Genomic DNA, 16,243 nt, shown 5'->3' with positions numbered 1-16,243 from the left:
GGACCTGGAGGTAGGAAACCTGGTAATGGGGGGGACTTCAACACCGTGCTAGACCCAGGGTTAGATAGATCTCGATCCAGGACCGGAAGAAGGCCGGCAGCAGCCAAGGTGCTTAGGGGGTTTATGGACCAAATGGGGGGAGTGGATCCGTGGAGATTTGCTAGGCCGCTGGCCAAAGAGTTCTCCTTTTTCTCCCATGTCCATAAGGTATACTCCCGGATAGATTTCTTCGTTTTGGGAAGGTCACTGATTTTGAGGGTGGAAGGAACGGAGTACTCGGCCATAGCTGTTTCAGACCATGCCCCACATTGGGTGGATCTGGAACTAGGAGAGGAAAGGGAACAGCGCCCACTCTGGCGACTGGATGTGGGATTATTGGCGGATGAGGGAGTCTGCGGAAGGGTGCGGGGATGTATCGAAAGGTACCTGGAGGCCAATAATGATGGGGAGGTCCGAGTGGGGGTAGTATGGGAAGTGCTGAAGGTGTTGGTCAGGGGAGAGTTGATCTCCATCAGGGCTCACAAGGGGAAAACAGAGGCCAAAGAGAGGGAAAGATTACTGGGGGAGATTTTGAGTGTGGATAAAAGATATGCGGAGGACCTGGACGAAGGACTATATAGGGAGAGGCGAAGACTCCAGATGGAGTTTGACCTGCTGACCACAGGGAAGGCAGAGGCACAGTGGAAGAAGGCACAGTGGATGAGATATGAATATGGGGAAAAGGCGAGTCGCCTGTTGGCCCACCAGCTTCGTAAGAGGACAGCGGGAAATAGGGGGAGTTAGGGATGAAACGGGAACTACGGTGCGGAGAGCAGGGAAGGTAAATGAGGTGTTTAAGACCTTTTATGAGAGGTTATACAGGTCCCAACCCCCGGAGGGAAAAGAGGGGATGCAGCAGTTTCTGGACCAACTAAGGTTCCCGAGGGTGGAGGAGCAGGAGGTGGCAAGCCTGGGGGCGCCAATTGGGGTGGACAAGGTGACCAAAGGGCTGGGGAACATGTAGGCAGGGAAGGCCCCAGGACCTGACGGGTTCCCGGTGGAATTTTACAGGAAATACATGGACTTGTTGGCCCCGCTGCTGGTAAGAACCTTTAACGAGGCCTGAGAAGGGGGGACTCTACCCCTGACAATGTCGGAGGCGATGATATCACTAATCCTGAAGCGAGATAAAGATCCGCTGCAATGCGGGTCTTATAGGCCTATCTCGCTCCTGAGTGTGGACGCCAAGTTGTTGGCAAAAGTGCTGACAATGAGGATAGAGGATTGTGTCCCGGGGGTGGTGCATGAAGATCAGACAGGGTTCGTAAAGGGGAAACAATTGAATGTCAACGTGTGACAGCTATTGGGGGTGATAATGATGCCTCCAGCAGAGGGGGAGGCAGAGATAGTGGCGGCAATGGATGCAGAGAAGGCATTTGATAGGGTAGAGTGGGAATATTTATGGGAGGTGCTGAGGAGGTTTGGGTTTGGGGAGGGGTTTGTCAGCTGGGTTAAACTCCTCTATGGGGCCCCAATGGCAAGTGTAGTCACAAATCGGCAAAGATTGGAGTATTTTCGGTTACATCGGGGAACAAGACAGGGGTGCCCTCTGTCCCCATTACTGTTCGCGCTGGCAATTGAACCACTGGCCATAGCGCTGAGAGACTCCAGGAAATGGAGAGGGGTGGTTAGAGGGGGAGAGGAACACCGAGTGTCACTCTACGCAGATGACCTACTGCTGTATGTGGCGGATCCAGTGAGGGGGATGACAGAGGTTATGCAGGTATTGAGGGAGTTTGGAGATTTTTCGGGATATAGGCTTAACATGGGAAGAGTGAGCTTTTCGTAATACACCCTGGGGACCAGAGTAGAGGGATAGATGGCCTGCCGCTAAGGAGAGTGGAAAGAAACTTCCGATATCTGGGGATTCAGATAGCCAGGAGCTGGGGAACCTTACACAAACTCAATCTGACTCGGCTGGTGGAGCAAATGGAAGAGGATTTCAAAAGGTGGGATATGCTGCCGCTGTCACTGGCGGGCAGAGTGCAGGCGATTAAGATGATGGTCCTCCCGAGGTTCCTATTTGTGTTTCAATGTCTCCCCATATTGATCACTAAGGCCTTTTTCAAGAAAATAGATAGGAGCATCATGAGCTTCATGTGAGCAGGGAAGGCCCCGAGGGTAAGGAGGGGGTTCCTGCAACGTAGCAGGGACAGAGGGAGACTGGCATTGCCGAACTTGGGCGACTATTACTGGGCCGCCAATGTGGCGATGATCCGCAAGTGGATGATAGAGGGAGAGGGGGCGGCGTGGAAAAGGCTGGAGATGGCGTCCTGTAAAGGAACGAGCTTAAAAGCGCTGGTGACAGCACCACTACCGCTCTCCCCGAAAAGGTTTACCACAAACCCAGTGGTGGCGGCAACATTAAGTATCTGGGGGCAATGGAGGCGACAGAAGGGTGTGTTGGGAGCCTCGGTGTGGTCCCCGATCAGGAACAACCATAGGTTTGCCCCAGGGAGGTTGGATGGAGGGTTCCAGAGCTGGCACCGGGCAGGAATTAGGAGAGTGGGAGACTTATTTATAGATGGGACGTTTGCGAGCTTGGGAGCGCTAGAGGAAAAGTATGAGCTGCCTCCGGGGAATATCTTTAGTTATATGCAGGTGAGGGCGTTCACGAGACAACAGGTGAGGGAATTTCCGCTGCTCCCGACACAGGGGATCCAGGATAGAGTGCTTTCGGGGGTGTGGGTCGGGGAGGGCAAAGTGTCCGAAATATACCGGGAGATGAGAGAAGAGGGGGAGGAGCTGGTAGAAGAGCTGAAAGGAAAATGGGAAGAAGAGCTCGGGGAGGAGATTGAGGAGGGTTTGTGGGCTGATGCCCTAAGTAGGGTAAATTCCTCTTCCTCGTGTGCCAGGCTTAGCCTGATCCAATTTAAGGTGCTACATAGAGCACATATAACGGGAGCGAGGTTGAGCAGGTTCTTCGGAATGGAGGACAGGTGCGGGAGGTGCGGGGGAAGCCCGGCGAACCACACACATATGTTTTGGTTGTGTCCAGCACTGGAGGAGTATTGGAGGGAGTGGCAAGAGTGATCTCGAAGGTGGTGAAGGTCCAGGTCAAGCCAGGCTGGGGGTTAGTTGTATTTGGGGTAGCGGATGAGCCAGGACTGCAGGAGGCGAAAGAGGCCGATATTGTGGCCTTTGCGTCCATGGTAGCCCGGCGAAGGATTTTACTCATGTGGAAGGAAGCGAAACCCCCCGGCATGGAGGCCTGGATAAATGATATGGCAGGGTTCATAAAACTGGAACGGATGAAGTTTGCACTGAGAGGATCGGCTCAGGGGTTCTCCAGGCGGTGGCAACCATTCCTCGACTATCTAGCAGAACGTTAGGGGGAAAATAGATGGCCAGCAGCAGCAGCCCAGAAAGAGAGGGGGGGGAGCGGTAAATTGTTTTTGTTCCAGATGGGGTGGAGGGGCGGGGGGGGGGGGGGGGGGAGCACTATTTTGTGTTATTTTGTTAGTTCACTACTTTATTTAAACAATGTTATCTATTAGTTATCGTGTTACCGTTTTTGTTGATTTGTAAGGGGGAAAAATTGTGTTTGAAAACTTTAATAAAATGTATATTTTTTTAAAATAACGATTATTGAAAAAAAGAGGTAGCAAATTCAAAACAGAGTTGAGGAGAAACTGCTTCTCCCAAAGGGCTGTGAATCTGTGGAATTCACTACCCCAGAGTGCGGTGAAGCTGGGACAGTGAGTAAATTTAGGGAGGAGTTAGACAGATTTTTAATCGGGTTGAAGGGTTCTCTCGATGGGCCAAATGGCCTAATTCTGCTTCTATATCTTATGAACCATTGATTTGCTCCCAGATGTTGCCCAGAGGAGAATGTTTTAGTCTGAAACTCATTGTCCAACCTCCACATTGTGACATCTCAAAGGAGCTCGTCCTCTAAATCAACCAATAGGAATAAGCCCGCTCCGCGGTGACGTCACTGCCCAAAGCGCAGATGCGGGAGTCCCGGCCCCACCCTATGTTCTCCTTCCCCCACAGATCCTCGAGACAAGTTTCCAGGCAACCGGCTGACAATTCCGGCCGTCGGTGAAAGCCCTCCCCCACCCCTGATACGGGACTGCGCATGTCTAAGGGAAGGGGAAGCTGCGTATGTGCAGGGGAGCTCACTTCCGCTGACCTTACTGCTGAGGTGACCAATAGGAAGACTGGAGGACCGGAAGGACTCTGTTCCTCCCCCAATCAGAGCAAAACTGTTGTTCCTCCGACTCTGAATGAGCTTGAGCTTCACACAGACTCCTGTCTCCAACATCTGTGAGTAAAGCACTTTCTTTTCTCCCTCTTTCCATTTATTGTCTTCAATTGGTGATTTGCAGCAACTGAAGGGAAAGGAAGTGAATCCAGGGAGGGTGCAGACCCTGGAAAGCTTGGCACAGGTCTCTCTCTCTCTGAAAGGCATTGACACCCTTTGCTCCTTCAGCTTGACACATTTATTTGTCTGGCTAAAAGGATGGTCTCTTTCCTAATGTTCACAATTAAAGGGCTGGTTTCCCCAGGAGATGACGGACATTTAAGGGGACAGTAAACAGGGCCAATCCAACTCAGCCAATTACTTCTCTGTAGGTCTACTGTCCATCATCAACAAAGTGATGGAAGGAGTCATCAAAGTTGCTATTAATTAATCTGCAATAACCTGCTCCTGGACACTCAGTTTGGGTTCCGCCAGGCTCACTTAGCTCCTGACCTCATTACACCCTTAGTTGAAACTTGGACGAAAGAGTTGAATGCCAGAAGTGAGGTGGGAGTAACCGCCCTTGACATCAATGCAACATTTGACCGAGTATGGCATCAAGGAGCCCGAGCTAAACTGGAGTCAATGGGAATCTCCACTGGTTGGAGTCATACCTGGCACAAAGGAAGATGGTTGTCGTGGTTGGAGGTCAATCATCTCAGCTCCAGGAATCACTGCAGGAGTTCCTCAGGACAGTTTCCTCAGCCCAACCATCTTCAGCTGCTTCATCAATGATCTCCCTTCCATCATAAGGTGAGAAGTGGTGATGTTTGTGGATGACTGCACAATGTTCAGCACCATTCTCAACTCCTCAGATAATGAAGCAGTCCATGTCCAAATTCAGTAAGACCTGGACAATATCCAGGTTTGGCCTAATAAGTGGCAAGTTACATTGGTGCTACAAAAGTGCCAGGCAATGACCATCGCCTACAAGAGAGGATCTAACCACCACCCCTTGACATTCAGTGGCATTTTCATTGCTGAATCCCCCACAACCAACATCCTGGGGGTTACCATTGATCAAAACTGAACTGGACTAGCCATATTAATACTGTAGCTCCCAGGGCAGGTCAAAAGCTGGGAATCCTACAGCGAGTAACACACCACCTGATGCCCCAAAGCTTGTCTACCAGACATCTACAAGCACAAGTCAGGAGTGTAATGGAATACGCTCCACTTTGCTGGATGAGTGCAGCTCCAACAACACTCAAGAAGCTCAACACTATCCAGGACAAAGCAGCCTGATTGATTGCGTCACCTTCCACAAACATTCAAACCGTCCACCACCGACAAACAGTAGCAGCTGTGTATACCATCTACAAGATATACTGCAGTAAATCATAACGGTTCCTCAGACAGCACCTTCCAAACCCACAACCACTACCATCTAGAAGGACAAGAGCAGTAGATACCTGGGAACCTCACCACCTGGAGGTTCGTTTCCACGTTACACACCACCCTGACTTGGAAATATATTGCCGTTCCTTCACTGTCCCTGGGGCAACATCCTGGAATTCCCTCCCTAACAGCACAGGGGATGTAGGACAGCATGGTGGAGCAGTGGTTAGCGCTGCTGCCTCACGTCGCCGAGGTCCCAGGTTCGATCCCGGCTCTGGGTCACTGTCCGTGTGTAGTTTGCACATTCTCCCCGTGTTTGTGAGCGTTTCGCCCCCACAACCCAAAGATGTGCAGGGTAGGTGGATTGGCCACACTAAATTGCCTCTTAATTGGAAAAAAATGAATTGGGTACTTTAAATTTATAAAAAAACAAATTTTAAAAAAGCAGCACAGGGGATGTACCTACACCTCAAGAACTGCAGCAGTTCAAGAAGGCAGCTCACCACTACTTCGGAAGGGCAACTGGGGATGGGCAGTAAATGCTGTCCTAACCAGCATTGTCCACATCCCGTAAATTAATTTTTAAAAATTTAATACCGGACAGAGATATGTCTAGCGTTATATGGTATGTATTCTATATATTATTGATGGTTCTGTAATAAAATACATGTATTATTATTTCTAGTTTTGTAATATAGTACTGTACCTACATTATATATTTCCAGTCATACAGTCATTGCAGCACTGACAGAATCCATTTGGTAACTCAAGTCAATGCCGACTCTCTGTACAGCAATCCAGTCAGTCCCATTCCCCCTCGATATCCCTGTTCCCCTGCAAGTTTATTTTCTTCAAGTGACCATCCTATTTTATTTTAAATTATTGATCATCTCGACTTCCACAACCCTTGTAGGCAGTGAGTTCCCTGTCATGACCACTCCATGACTAAATAAAATTCTTCCTCAGAATTTCCCTATCTCTAATCAGTAAATGTACTTGTCTGGAGATTCTCTACTCTTGTACAGGTTTTAGTGAGTTTAGATTCGTTGACCAGCACCTTCAGGAAAATTGGGAGAGAAAGTAAATGAATACAGTCTGCATATTACACACATTTTTCATCCAGTAATATAGATATATACCTGTCTGGCAGCCTGCATGAAGATTTTCAGGTCTCTGTGTCCAGGACAGGAAGCAGTGAGCTTGGATCTATCAATCAGCCTGAATCAGCACCTTCAGGAGAAGTGGGAGGGTGAATATTAGATACAGCAGAGTGAGAATGGAGGGAGAGTGTGTGGGATTGAGATTTAGAGCATTTCAGGGAAAGAGAGAGGAAAGAATGTTCGATAGAAACTAGAATTGTCTGTTCTGAGTTTCAATCCTGTACTGACAATGATTACTATTGTAAAATCTGTTTGCAGGAAGTTCGAACGAGAGGAGTTTGAGACCAATATCGCAAACTAAATATCACGTCAAGAACTGACTGAGTCACTCAATTCTTGGGATCATCGGCCTTTGAACCTAGAAGGAGAAATGTTTGTCTATTCTGTCTGCTTGAAGAGATTTTAAACAACAGTGTGTCTGGAAAAGCATTGAGACACACACAGACACCCGTGTGAGACTGTTACAGAGCACTGACTGTGCAAAGAGCTTTAACCAGTGACACAGCCTGAACAAATACTACACCATTCATAGCAGGGAGAGACTGTATAGGTGTTCTGTGTGTGGAACAGGCTTCAACTGATCGTCCAACACGGTGAGACACAAGATCACCCAGACCATGGAGAAACCATGGAAATGTGAGGATTGTGGGAAGGGATTCAGAGCCCCAGACAAGCTGGCAAGGCATCAACGCAGTCACACTGGAGGGAGGCCGTTCACCTGCTCTCAGTGTTTAAAGGGATTCACTGACACTGGCAGCCTGCGGAGACACGAACGAGTTCACACTGGGGAGAGACCGTTCACCTGCTCTGACTGTGGGAAGGAATTCACTCGGTTATCCAACCTGCAGACACACCAGCGAGTTCACACTGGGGAGAGGCCTTTCACCTGCTCAGTGTGTGGGAAGGAATTCACTCAGTTATCCAGCCTGCAGCGACACCAGCGAGTTCACACTGGGGAGAGGCCATTCACCTGCTCTGTGTGTGATAAGGGATTCGCTCGGTTATCCCACCTGCAGACACACCAGCGAGTTCACACTGGAGAGAGGCCTTTCACCTGCTCTCAGTGTGAAAAGGGATTCACTGACATTGGCAACCTGCGGAAACACGAACGAGTTCACACTGGAGAGAGGCCATTCATCTGCACTCAGTGTGAAAAGGGATTCACTGACATTGGAAACCTGCAGAGACACGAACGAGTTCACACTGGGGAGAGGCCATTCACCTGCTCTCAGTGTGAAAAGGGATTCACTAACATTGGCAGCCTGCGGAGACACGAACGAGTCCACACCGGGGAGAGGCCATTCATCTGCACTGTGTGTGATAAGAAATTCACTCGGTTACCCCACCTGCAGACACACCAGCGAGTTCACACCGGGGAGAAGCCCTTCATCTGCACTGTGTGTGATAAGGGATTCACTCAGTTACCCCACCTGCAGACACACCAGAGAGTTCACACCGGGGAGAAGCCGTTCATCTGCACTGTGTGTGATAAGGGATTTGCTCATTCATGCAGCCTGCTGAAACACAATGTCACTCACACCAAGAGCAGGCCCTTTAAATGCTCTGACTGCAGGAGGGGTTTCAAAAGCTCACAGCTACTGATGTCCCACCAGCACGTTCACTCTGAGGAGAGAATGTTCAGCTGCTCTCACTGCACAAAGAGCTTTAGAACCTCCTCCAACCTGATGAAACACGAGCGAGGTCACACTGGGGAGAGCCCGTTCACCTCTCCGACTGGGAAAAGATTCACTCAGTCATCACTTGCTGAGCCACAATGTCACTCACAGCAATGAGAGACCCTTTAAATGCTCCGACTCAGGGAGTGGGTTTAAAAGCTCTCAGGTACTGGAAGTTCCACAAGCACATTCACACTGAGGAGAGACCGTTCAGCTGCTCTCACTGCACAAAGTGGTTTCAAACATCATCCACATTGTGGAGACACCAGCAAGTTCACACTGGAAAGAAGCCATTCACCTGCTCTCACTGTGGAGAGGGATTCACTCGGTCGTCCAACATGCTGAGACACCAAAGGGTTCACATGTGATGACTGGTTAGATTCTGCTGTTATTCCTGCTGTCAATCACATCCAGGACTGAACATTGAGTGAGTGGAGGGATTTGTCTCCTCGTCAACTCCTGGTGCTCGGACGTGGCGACCCTGGTGAACTACTGCTCCCCGGATCTGGAATACCCGACTGTGAAGTACAGTCCATACTACATTTTGTAATTTTCTTTGTTCTTTGATCAGGGGTGAACTGGCAAGGTGGATACAGAACTGGCTAGGCCATAGAAGGCAGAGGGTAGCAATGGAGGGATGCTTTTCTAATTGGAGGGCTGTGACCAGTGGTGTTCCACAGGGATCAGTGCTGGGACCTTTGCTCTTTGCAGTATATATAAATGATTTGGAGGAAAATGTAACTGGTCTGATTAGTAAGTTTGCAGACGACACAAAGGTTGGTGGAATTGCGGATAGCGATGGAGGATACAGCAGGATTTAGATTGTCTGGAGACTTGGGCGGAGAGATGGCAGATGGAGTTTAATCCGGACAAATGTGAGGTAATGCATTTTGGAAGGTCTAATGCAGGTAGGGAATATACAGTAAATGGTAGAACCCTCAAGAGTATTGAAAGTCAAAGAGATCTAGGAATACAGGTCCACAGGTCATTGAAAGGGGCAACACAGGTGGAGAAGGTAGTCAAGAAGGCATACGGCATGCTGGCCTTCATTGGCCGGGGCATTGAGTATAAGAATTGGCAAGTCATGTTGCAGCTGTATAGAACCTTAGTTAGGCCACACTTGGGAGTATAGTGTTCAATTCTGGTCGCCACACTACCAGAAGGATGTGGAGGCTTTAGAGAGGGTGCAGAAGAGATTTACCAGAATGTTGCCTGGTATGGAGGGCATTAGCTATGAGGAGCGGTTGAATAAACTCGGTTTGTTCTCACTGGACCGAAGGAGGTTGAGGGGCGACCTGATAGAGGTATACAAAATTATGAGGGGCATAGACAGAGTGGATAGTCAGAGGCTTTTCCCCAGGGTAGAGGGGTCAATTACTAGGGGGCATAGGTTTAAGGTGAGAGGGGCAAGGTTTAGAGTAGATGTACGAGGCAAGTTTTTTACGCAGAGGGTAGTGGGTACCTGGAACTCGCTACCGGAGGAGGTAGTGGAAGCAGGGATGATAGGGACATTTAAGGGGCATCTTGACAAATATATGAATAGGATGGGAATAGAAGGATACGGACCCAGGAAGTGTAGAAGATTGTAGTTTAGTCGGGCAGTATGGTCGGCACGGGCTTGGAGGGCCGAAGGGCCTGTTCCTGTGCTGTACATTTCTTTGTTCTTTGTTCTTGGAAAATAGGTGACAGGTTTAGATAAAGGATCTGGATCGGCGCAGGCTGGGAGGGCCGAAGGGCCTGTTCCTGTGCTGTAATTTTCTTTGTTCTTACCTTCCACGGAGTTCACTTCTGCCATCATCACGGCGGTCTACATCCCACCCCAGGCGGAAGTGAAGAGGCGCTTGATGAATTGTACACCGCTATAAATAACAATAAAACAGAATACCTGGAGGCCTTGTTCATCATGGCTAGGTACTTCAACCAGATCAACCTCGAGTGTACTACCAAAATTCCACCAACGCATCTTCTGTCCCAACAGGGGTGCCAACATCCTTGGGAACCTGAATTGTAGCTCCAGTATACAGGAGGTTGAGTGTAGTGAGGTCATGAGTAAGGTTTCAACGTTTCTAGGAGTGTACCGGCAAGCAGGAAGGTGGTTTAAAGTGTGTTTACTTCAATGCCTGGAGCATCTGGAATAAGGTGGGTGAACTTGCGGCATGGGTTGGTACCTGGGACTTCAATGTTGTGGCCATCTCGGAGACATGGATAGAGCAGGGACAGGAATGGTTGTTGCAGGTGCCGGGGTTTAGATATTTCATGAAGCTCAGGGAAGGTGGTAAACGAGGGGGAGGGGTGGCATTGTTAGTCAAGGACAGTATTACGGTGGAAGAAAGAATGTTTGATGAGGACACGTCTACTGAGGTAGTATGGGCTGAGGTTAGAAACAGGAAAGGTGAGGTCACCCTGTTAGGGGTTTTCTATAGGCCTCCGAAAAGTTCCAGAGATGTAGAGGAAAGGATTGCAAAGATGATTCTGGATAGGAGCGAAGGTAACAGGGTAGTTGTTATGGGAAACTTTAACTTTCCAAATAGTGACTGGAAACGCTATAGTTCGAGTACTTTAGATGGGTCCGTTTTTGTCCAATGTGTGCAGGAGGGTTTCCTGACACAGTCTGTAGATAGGCCAATGAGAGGCGAGGCCATATTGGATTTGGTACTGGGTAATGAACCAGGACAGGTGTTAGATTTGGAGGTAGGTGAGCACTTTGGTGATAGTGACCACAATTTGATTACGTTTACTTTAGTGATGGAAAGGGATAGGTATATACCGCAGGGCAAGAGTTATATCTGGGGGAAAGGCAATTATGATGCGATGAGGCAAGACTTAGGATGCATTGGATGGAGAGGAAAACTGCAGGGGATGGGCACAATGGAAATGTGGAGCTTGTTCAAGGAACAGAGGATGTGGGTCGAGCGAGGGAACCGTGGTTTACTAAAGCAGTTGAAACACTTGTCATGAGGAAGAAGGAGGCTTATGTAAAGATGAGACGTGAAGGTTCAGTTAGGGCGCTCGAGAGTTACAAGTTAGCTAGGAAGGACCTAAAGAGAGAGCTAAGAAGAGCCAGGAGGTGACATGAGAAGTTTTTGGCAGGTAGGATCAAGGATAACCCTAAAGCTTTCTATAGTTATGTCAGGAATAAAAGAATGACTAGGGTAAGAGTAGGGCCAGTCAAAGACAGTAGTGGGAAGTTGTGCGTGGAGTCCGAGGAAATAGGAGAGGTGCTAAATGAATATTTTTCGTCAGTATTTGCACAGGAAAAGGACAATGTTGTCGAGGAGAATACTGAGATACAGGCTACTAGACTCGAAGGGCTTGAGGTTCAGAAGGAGGAGGCGTTAGCAATTCTGGAAAGTGTGAAAATAGATAAGTCCCCTGGGCCAGATGCGATTTATCCTCGGAGTCTCTGGGAAGCTAGGGAGGAGATTGCTGAGCCTTTTAAAAACCCCACCCTTTGCCTCCAGTGCCTAAATCTAATAATAGAAACCTCAGGATAAATAACATGGATTTGACTGAATAAAGTATTGGTTTAGAACCACAAGTTTTGACTTTCCATTTGCCCTCGGGCACTTTACTGTCTATTGCTCATGTCAATGACAGGCAGGAGACGGAGCTGAGGCTGAATTTGGCTGAGAATAACGGGGCCTGTGCACCAGATGGGCATCGCACTAATAGAGAGGCAGGAAGGTGCTGGAGGACTGACTGGGAAATGGGCCTCCGACTGATTGTTATATCGGTCACTCAGAGCTAAAGAGAAACCTGTCTCTTTAAATACATAGACAGGGAAGAGGCTGCAATGAAATCTGTCCCTTTTAACCTGCACAAAAGCAGGAGGCTCAGATTCACAGGCTGCAGGAGGAGACCATTTGACCCATTGTGTCCCTGCTATCTCTTTGAAAGGTCTCTCTGATTCGTCCAACTACTCTGATCTTTCCCCAGAACCCTGCAAATTCTTCCCATTCAAATATTCACCCTTTGGAAAGATACCATTGAATCTGCTTTCAAACAGATCAGAACAACTCGCTGTGTCAAATAAAATAAAATCTCATCTCCCCCTCTGGCTCCTTTGCCAATTATCTGAGAGGGATTCACTTTCTGTTAAAGAGCCTGTCAACCTCTCACCCACTTTCCCTAAAGTACATCAATCTAATTATGAAAAGTCCAGAAAAATCAAATGTTTTTACTGATAAAAGTTGATTAATGAAGCAGAACACGGGAAATAAAGTCCAGAAAATGACTTGAGGATCATAGACAACCAGAGTAAAAGGATATTCACAATATTCTGGACACAAATGGTTTCTCTTTAATTCATCTGGAGCCTGTTCCCTGCCCTCTTTGTGGAAACCTCCACTCAGTCCACAAGCATGACCCTGACCTTCTGCTTGCTGCCATTAGAATTCGCCACCTTGCTCTCAGGCTCACATTTCTGACATCGGCCTGCTGCAATGTTCCGGAGAAGCCCAACACAAGCTGTCCTTTATTTTGCCATTAACACTTACTCTGGACCAATGCTTTGATTCTTTACGACAACCATTACCTCTCCCTTTCCGTTTTGTTCCAGGACATTTTTGACATTTAATCTTACCCACCCTCCAACCAATCCCTGACTTTACCTTTTGTTCTACCTGACCCTCTGAAAGAAACTAGCTATTTATTTTAGTTAAAAGAGGGTTAATTAATAAATCGAATTAATAATTGACTTAAAAAGCTCAATCAGAAACTATGGAAAATGGATTCCATCATGACTGTGCAAAATGGATATTGCTTGCCTTTGCAAAATGGATATTGCTTGCTTCTGCAAAATGAATATCTGTTGGCAAGGAACAGCTGGCAACAAGCTGAGCAAGTGCAACATTTCTATTGAAGGTTAGGTTGACATTAGAGTTCATATAAGCCTTCCATTGGCCGAAAGAAGGAATCATAAGACAAAGCGCAGACCAGTGCAATGATCAGAACAGATTTTGCATACCAACACAAACTAAAGAATTTGAAGATGCAACAAGACTGATAATGTTGCATATTGAAGATTGACAACTCAATCATCGAACCAAATGTATTGAAGACCCATCCAAACTAATCAGCATATTACAGGGGCAGGAATAGATTGACTTAGACTGAGAACAAATTCCTTAAAGGTAATGGTTTTAGGGTATTCTATTCTAGAATCATCCAATATGTTTTGCCTAAGAAGTGATCTATTATCTTTGTTTCATATTTTCCATCTCTATTTCTAACCTATGTGGCTGTTTGCTTTGAGCAAAGAAACCATTACATTGTATTTTGAATTCAAGTCGTTCTGTAAGTTACTAAGGATAATCTGATTCTCAAAACAGTCTTTTGCAGGCAAGGGCTGAACTGAGAACCCTCTAAATTCTGGAATAAGAATTTCTGTTATAATCAATCAATAGATACCAAATAAAATTACATGGCACCCGAAACGATCGGCGTTACTTAATATATGCAACAACAGGAAAGTGTAGATCTTACACCCTCCCCCCTTTCTCACCAGCTTCAAACCCATCACATTTCTCCCTCTCTTTAGTTCTGAAGTAGAGTTTCATTGGACGTGAAACGTTAACTGTTTCTCTCCACAGATGCTGCCAGACCTGCTGTGTTTTTCCAGTTCTTCATGTATTTATTTTAGATCCACCTATAATGGGGGGAAAATGCTATTTACTATCCATGATAAAATACATGTCCTGCATCAGCTTTTGTGGATCATTTCAGAGGAAATGTGCTCTCCCAGGCTCAAAGAGCACCAGCCCACTGGAAGCAAAGTCGTGAGACAGACCAGTCCAGCAGAAAGAAAGCCTCCGACGCTCCCACTTCACCAAGTGTTAGAATGAACATGGCTCAGTCCTGGATGTGATTAACAGCAGCATAATCCAACCTTTGTAATGACTTGTGAACGCGTTGATGTGTCTGCAGATGCAGTAACTGAGTGAATCCCTTTCCACACTCAGAGCAGGTGAATGGCCTCTCCCCGGTGTGAACACACTGGTGTCTCAGCACGTGTGCAGACCGAGTGAATCCTTTCCCACACTCCGAACAGGAGAACAGCCTCTCCCCGGTGTGAACTCGCCTGTGTTCCTGCAGGCTGCATGAATGAGTGAAAGCCTTCTCACACTCAGAACAGGTGAAAGGCCTCTCCCCAGTGTGTACTCGCTGGTGTGTCAGTAGAGTCGGTAAAGCACCGAATCCCTTACCACACACGGAGCAGGTGAACGGCCTATCCCCAGTGTGTACTCGCTGGTGTGTCAGTAGAGTCGGTAAAGCACCGAATCCCTTACCACACACGGAGCAGGTGAACGGCCTATCCCCAGTGTGAACTCGCTTGTGTCGCAGCAGTTTAGATGAATCACTGAATCCCTTCCCACATTCAGAGCAAGTGAATGGCCTTTCCCCAGTGTGAATTTGCTCATGTTTATACAGGTCTGATGAATTACTGAATCCCTTCCCACACTCAGGACAGGTGAATGGTCTCTCCCCAGTGTGAATTCGCTGATGTCTCAATAGGTTGGATGACTGAGTAAATCCCTGCCCACACTCAAGGCAAGTGAACGGCCTCTCCCCAGTGTGAATTCGCTGGTGGGATTGCAAGGTAGATAAATGACTCAAACCGCTTCCACACTCGGGGCAGATGAACGGTCTCTCCCCAGTGTGACGGCGGCGATGAGCCTCCAGTTGTGACGGGTATTTGAATCTCTTGCCACAGTCCCCACATTTCCATGGTTGCTCCATGCAATATGTGACTCTCTCCAAGTCTGATGATCAGTTGAAACCTTGTCTTCACAGCGAACACGTGTATGGATTTTCCCCTCCCTGAATGGTGTGATGTTTCTTTGGGCTGTGTGGCTGGTTAAAGCTCATTCAATATCTGCACTGGGACACTCTCACTCAGGTGTGTGTGTCTCGGTGCTTTTCAGGTTGCAAAGTTGCTGAAAATCCTTTGAAGCCAACAGAGGAGACAAACTTTTCTTCTCCTAGATTCAAAGTCTGATAATATTCAGCCCCAAAGAATCGAGTGACTCTGTCACATCGCGTCGTGACGTCTGAGATATCTGACTGGAATTCGTCCTCTTCTAATATTCTGTAAAAACTGTTTACAAAAGACATCACTGTCAGTGCAGGATAGAAATTCAGAACAGACAATTCTAGTTGCTATGGAACATTCTTTCATCTCTTGTTTCCCAAAAGCTGTAAATCTCCATCGCGCACATTCTCCCTCCATTCTCGTTCTGCTTTTCCCAGTAAACACTCAATAATACCGCACTAAAAATGTGTGTAATATATAGGACTTGATTACAGGAGGGGAGACTGATGGGGCTGTGAATGAGATAGTTATTTCAACAGTGAGATGCGAGAGATCTGCAACTCGCTGCCTATGAGGGTGGAGGAAGCACAGACAATCATCATTTCAAAATAAAAGTGTGAGGAAATAAACTTGCAGAGTAACGGGGATATTGAGGGGGATAGGACAGATTTGCTTTCTCTACAGTCGGCATGGATTGGGCTGCTGAATGAAATCCAAGTGTCGTAATGTGTCAAGCTGAGGGAGCAAATGTCTTCAAGAGATGATATGGAGATGCCGGCGTTGGACTAGGGTGAGCACAGTAAGAAGTCTTACAACACCAGGTTAAAGTCCAACAGGTTTGTTTCGATGTCACTAGCTTTCGGAGCGCTGCTCCTTTCTCAGGTGAATGAAGAGGTATGTTCCAGAAACATATATATAGACAGATTCAAAGATGCCAGACAATGCTTAGAATACGAGCATTAGCAGGTGATTA

General features: G+C 47.5%; 1 protein-coding gene across 1 annotated transcript in view; it reads right to left on the bottom strand.

Moving 5' to 3' along the window:
- The window catches only part of LOC140418006 (uncharacterized), an 82,973-nt gene extending 67,693 nt beyond the window's left edge, over positions 1–15,280 (bottom strand). The window contains 1 exon segment of the mRNA XM_072501436.1: positions 14,375–15,280. Coding sequence (XP_072357537.1) covers positions 14,375–15,197 — 823 coding nt within the window. The 5' untranslated portion in view covers positions 15,198–15,280.
- Positions 15,281–16,243: the final 963 nt, after the last annotated feature.

Source organism: Scyliorhinus torazame, chromosome 5 (genome assembly GCF_047496885.1).
Source record: "Scyliorhinus torazame isolate Kashiwa2021f chromosome 5, sScyTor2.1, whole genome shotgun sequence".
Classification (NCBI taxonomy): domain Eukaryota; kingdom Metazoa; phylum Chordata; class Chondrichthyes; order Carcharhiniformes; family Scyliorhinidae; genus Scyliorhinus; species Scyliorhinus torazame.
The sequence above is the reverse complement of the archived record's forward strand: the minus strand, read 5'-3'. Positions and strand labels throughout refer to the sequence as shown.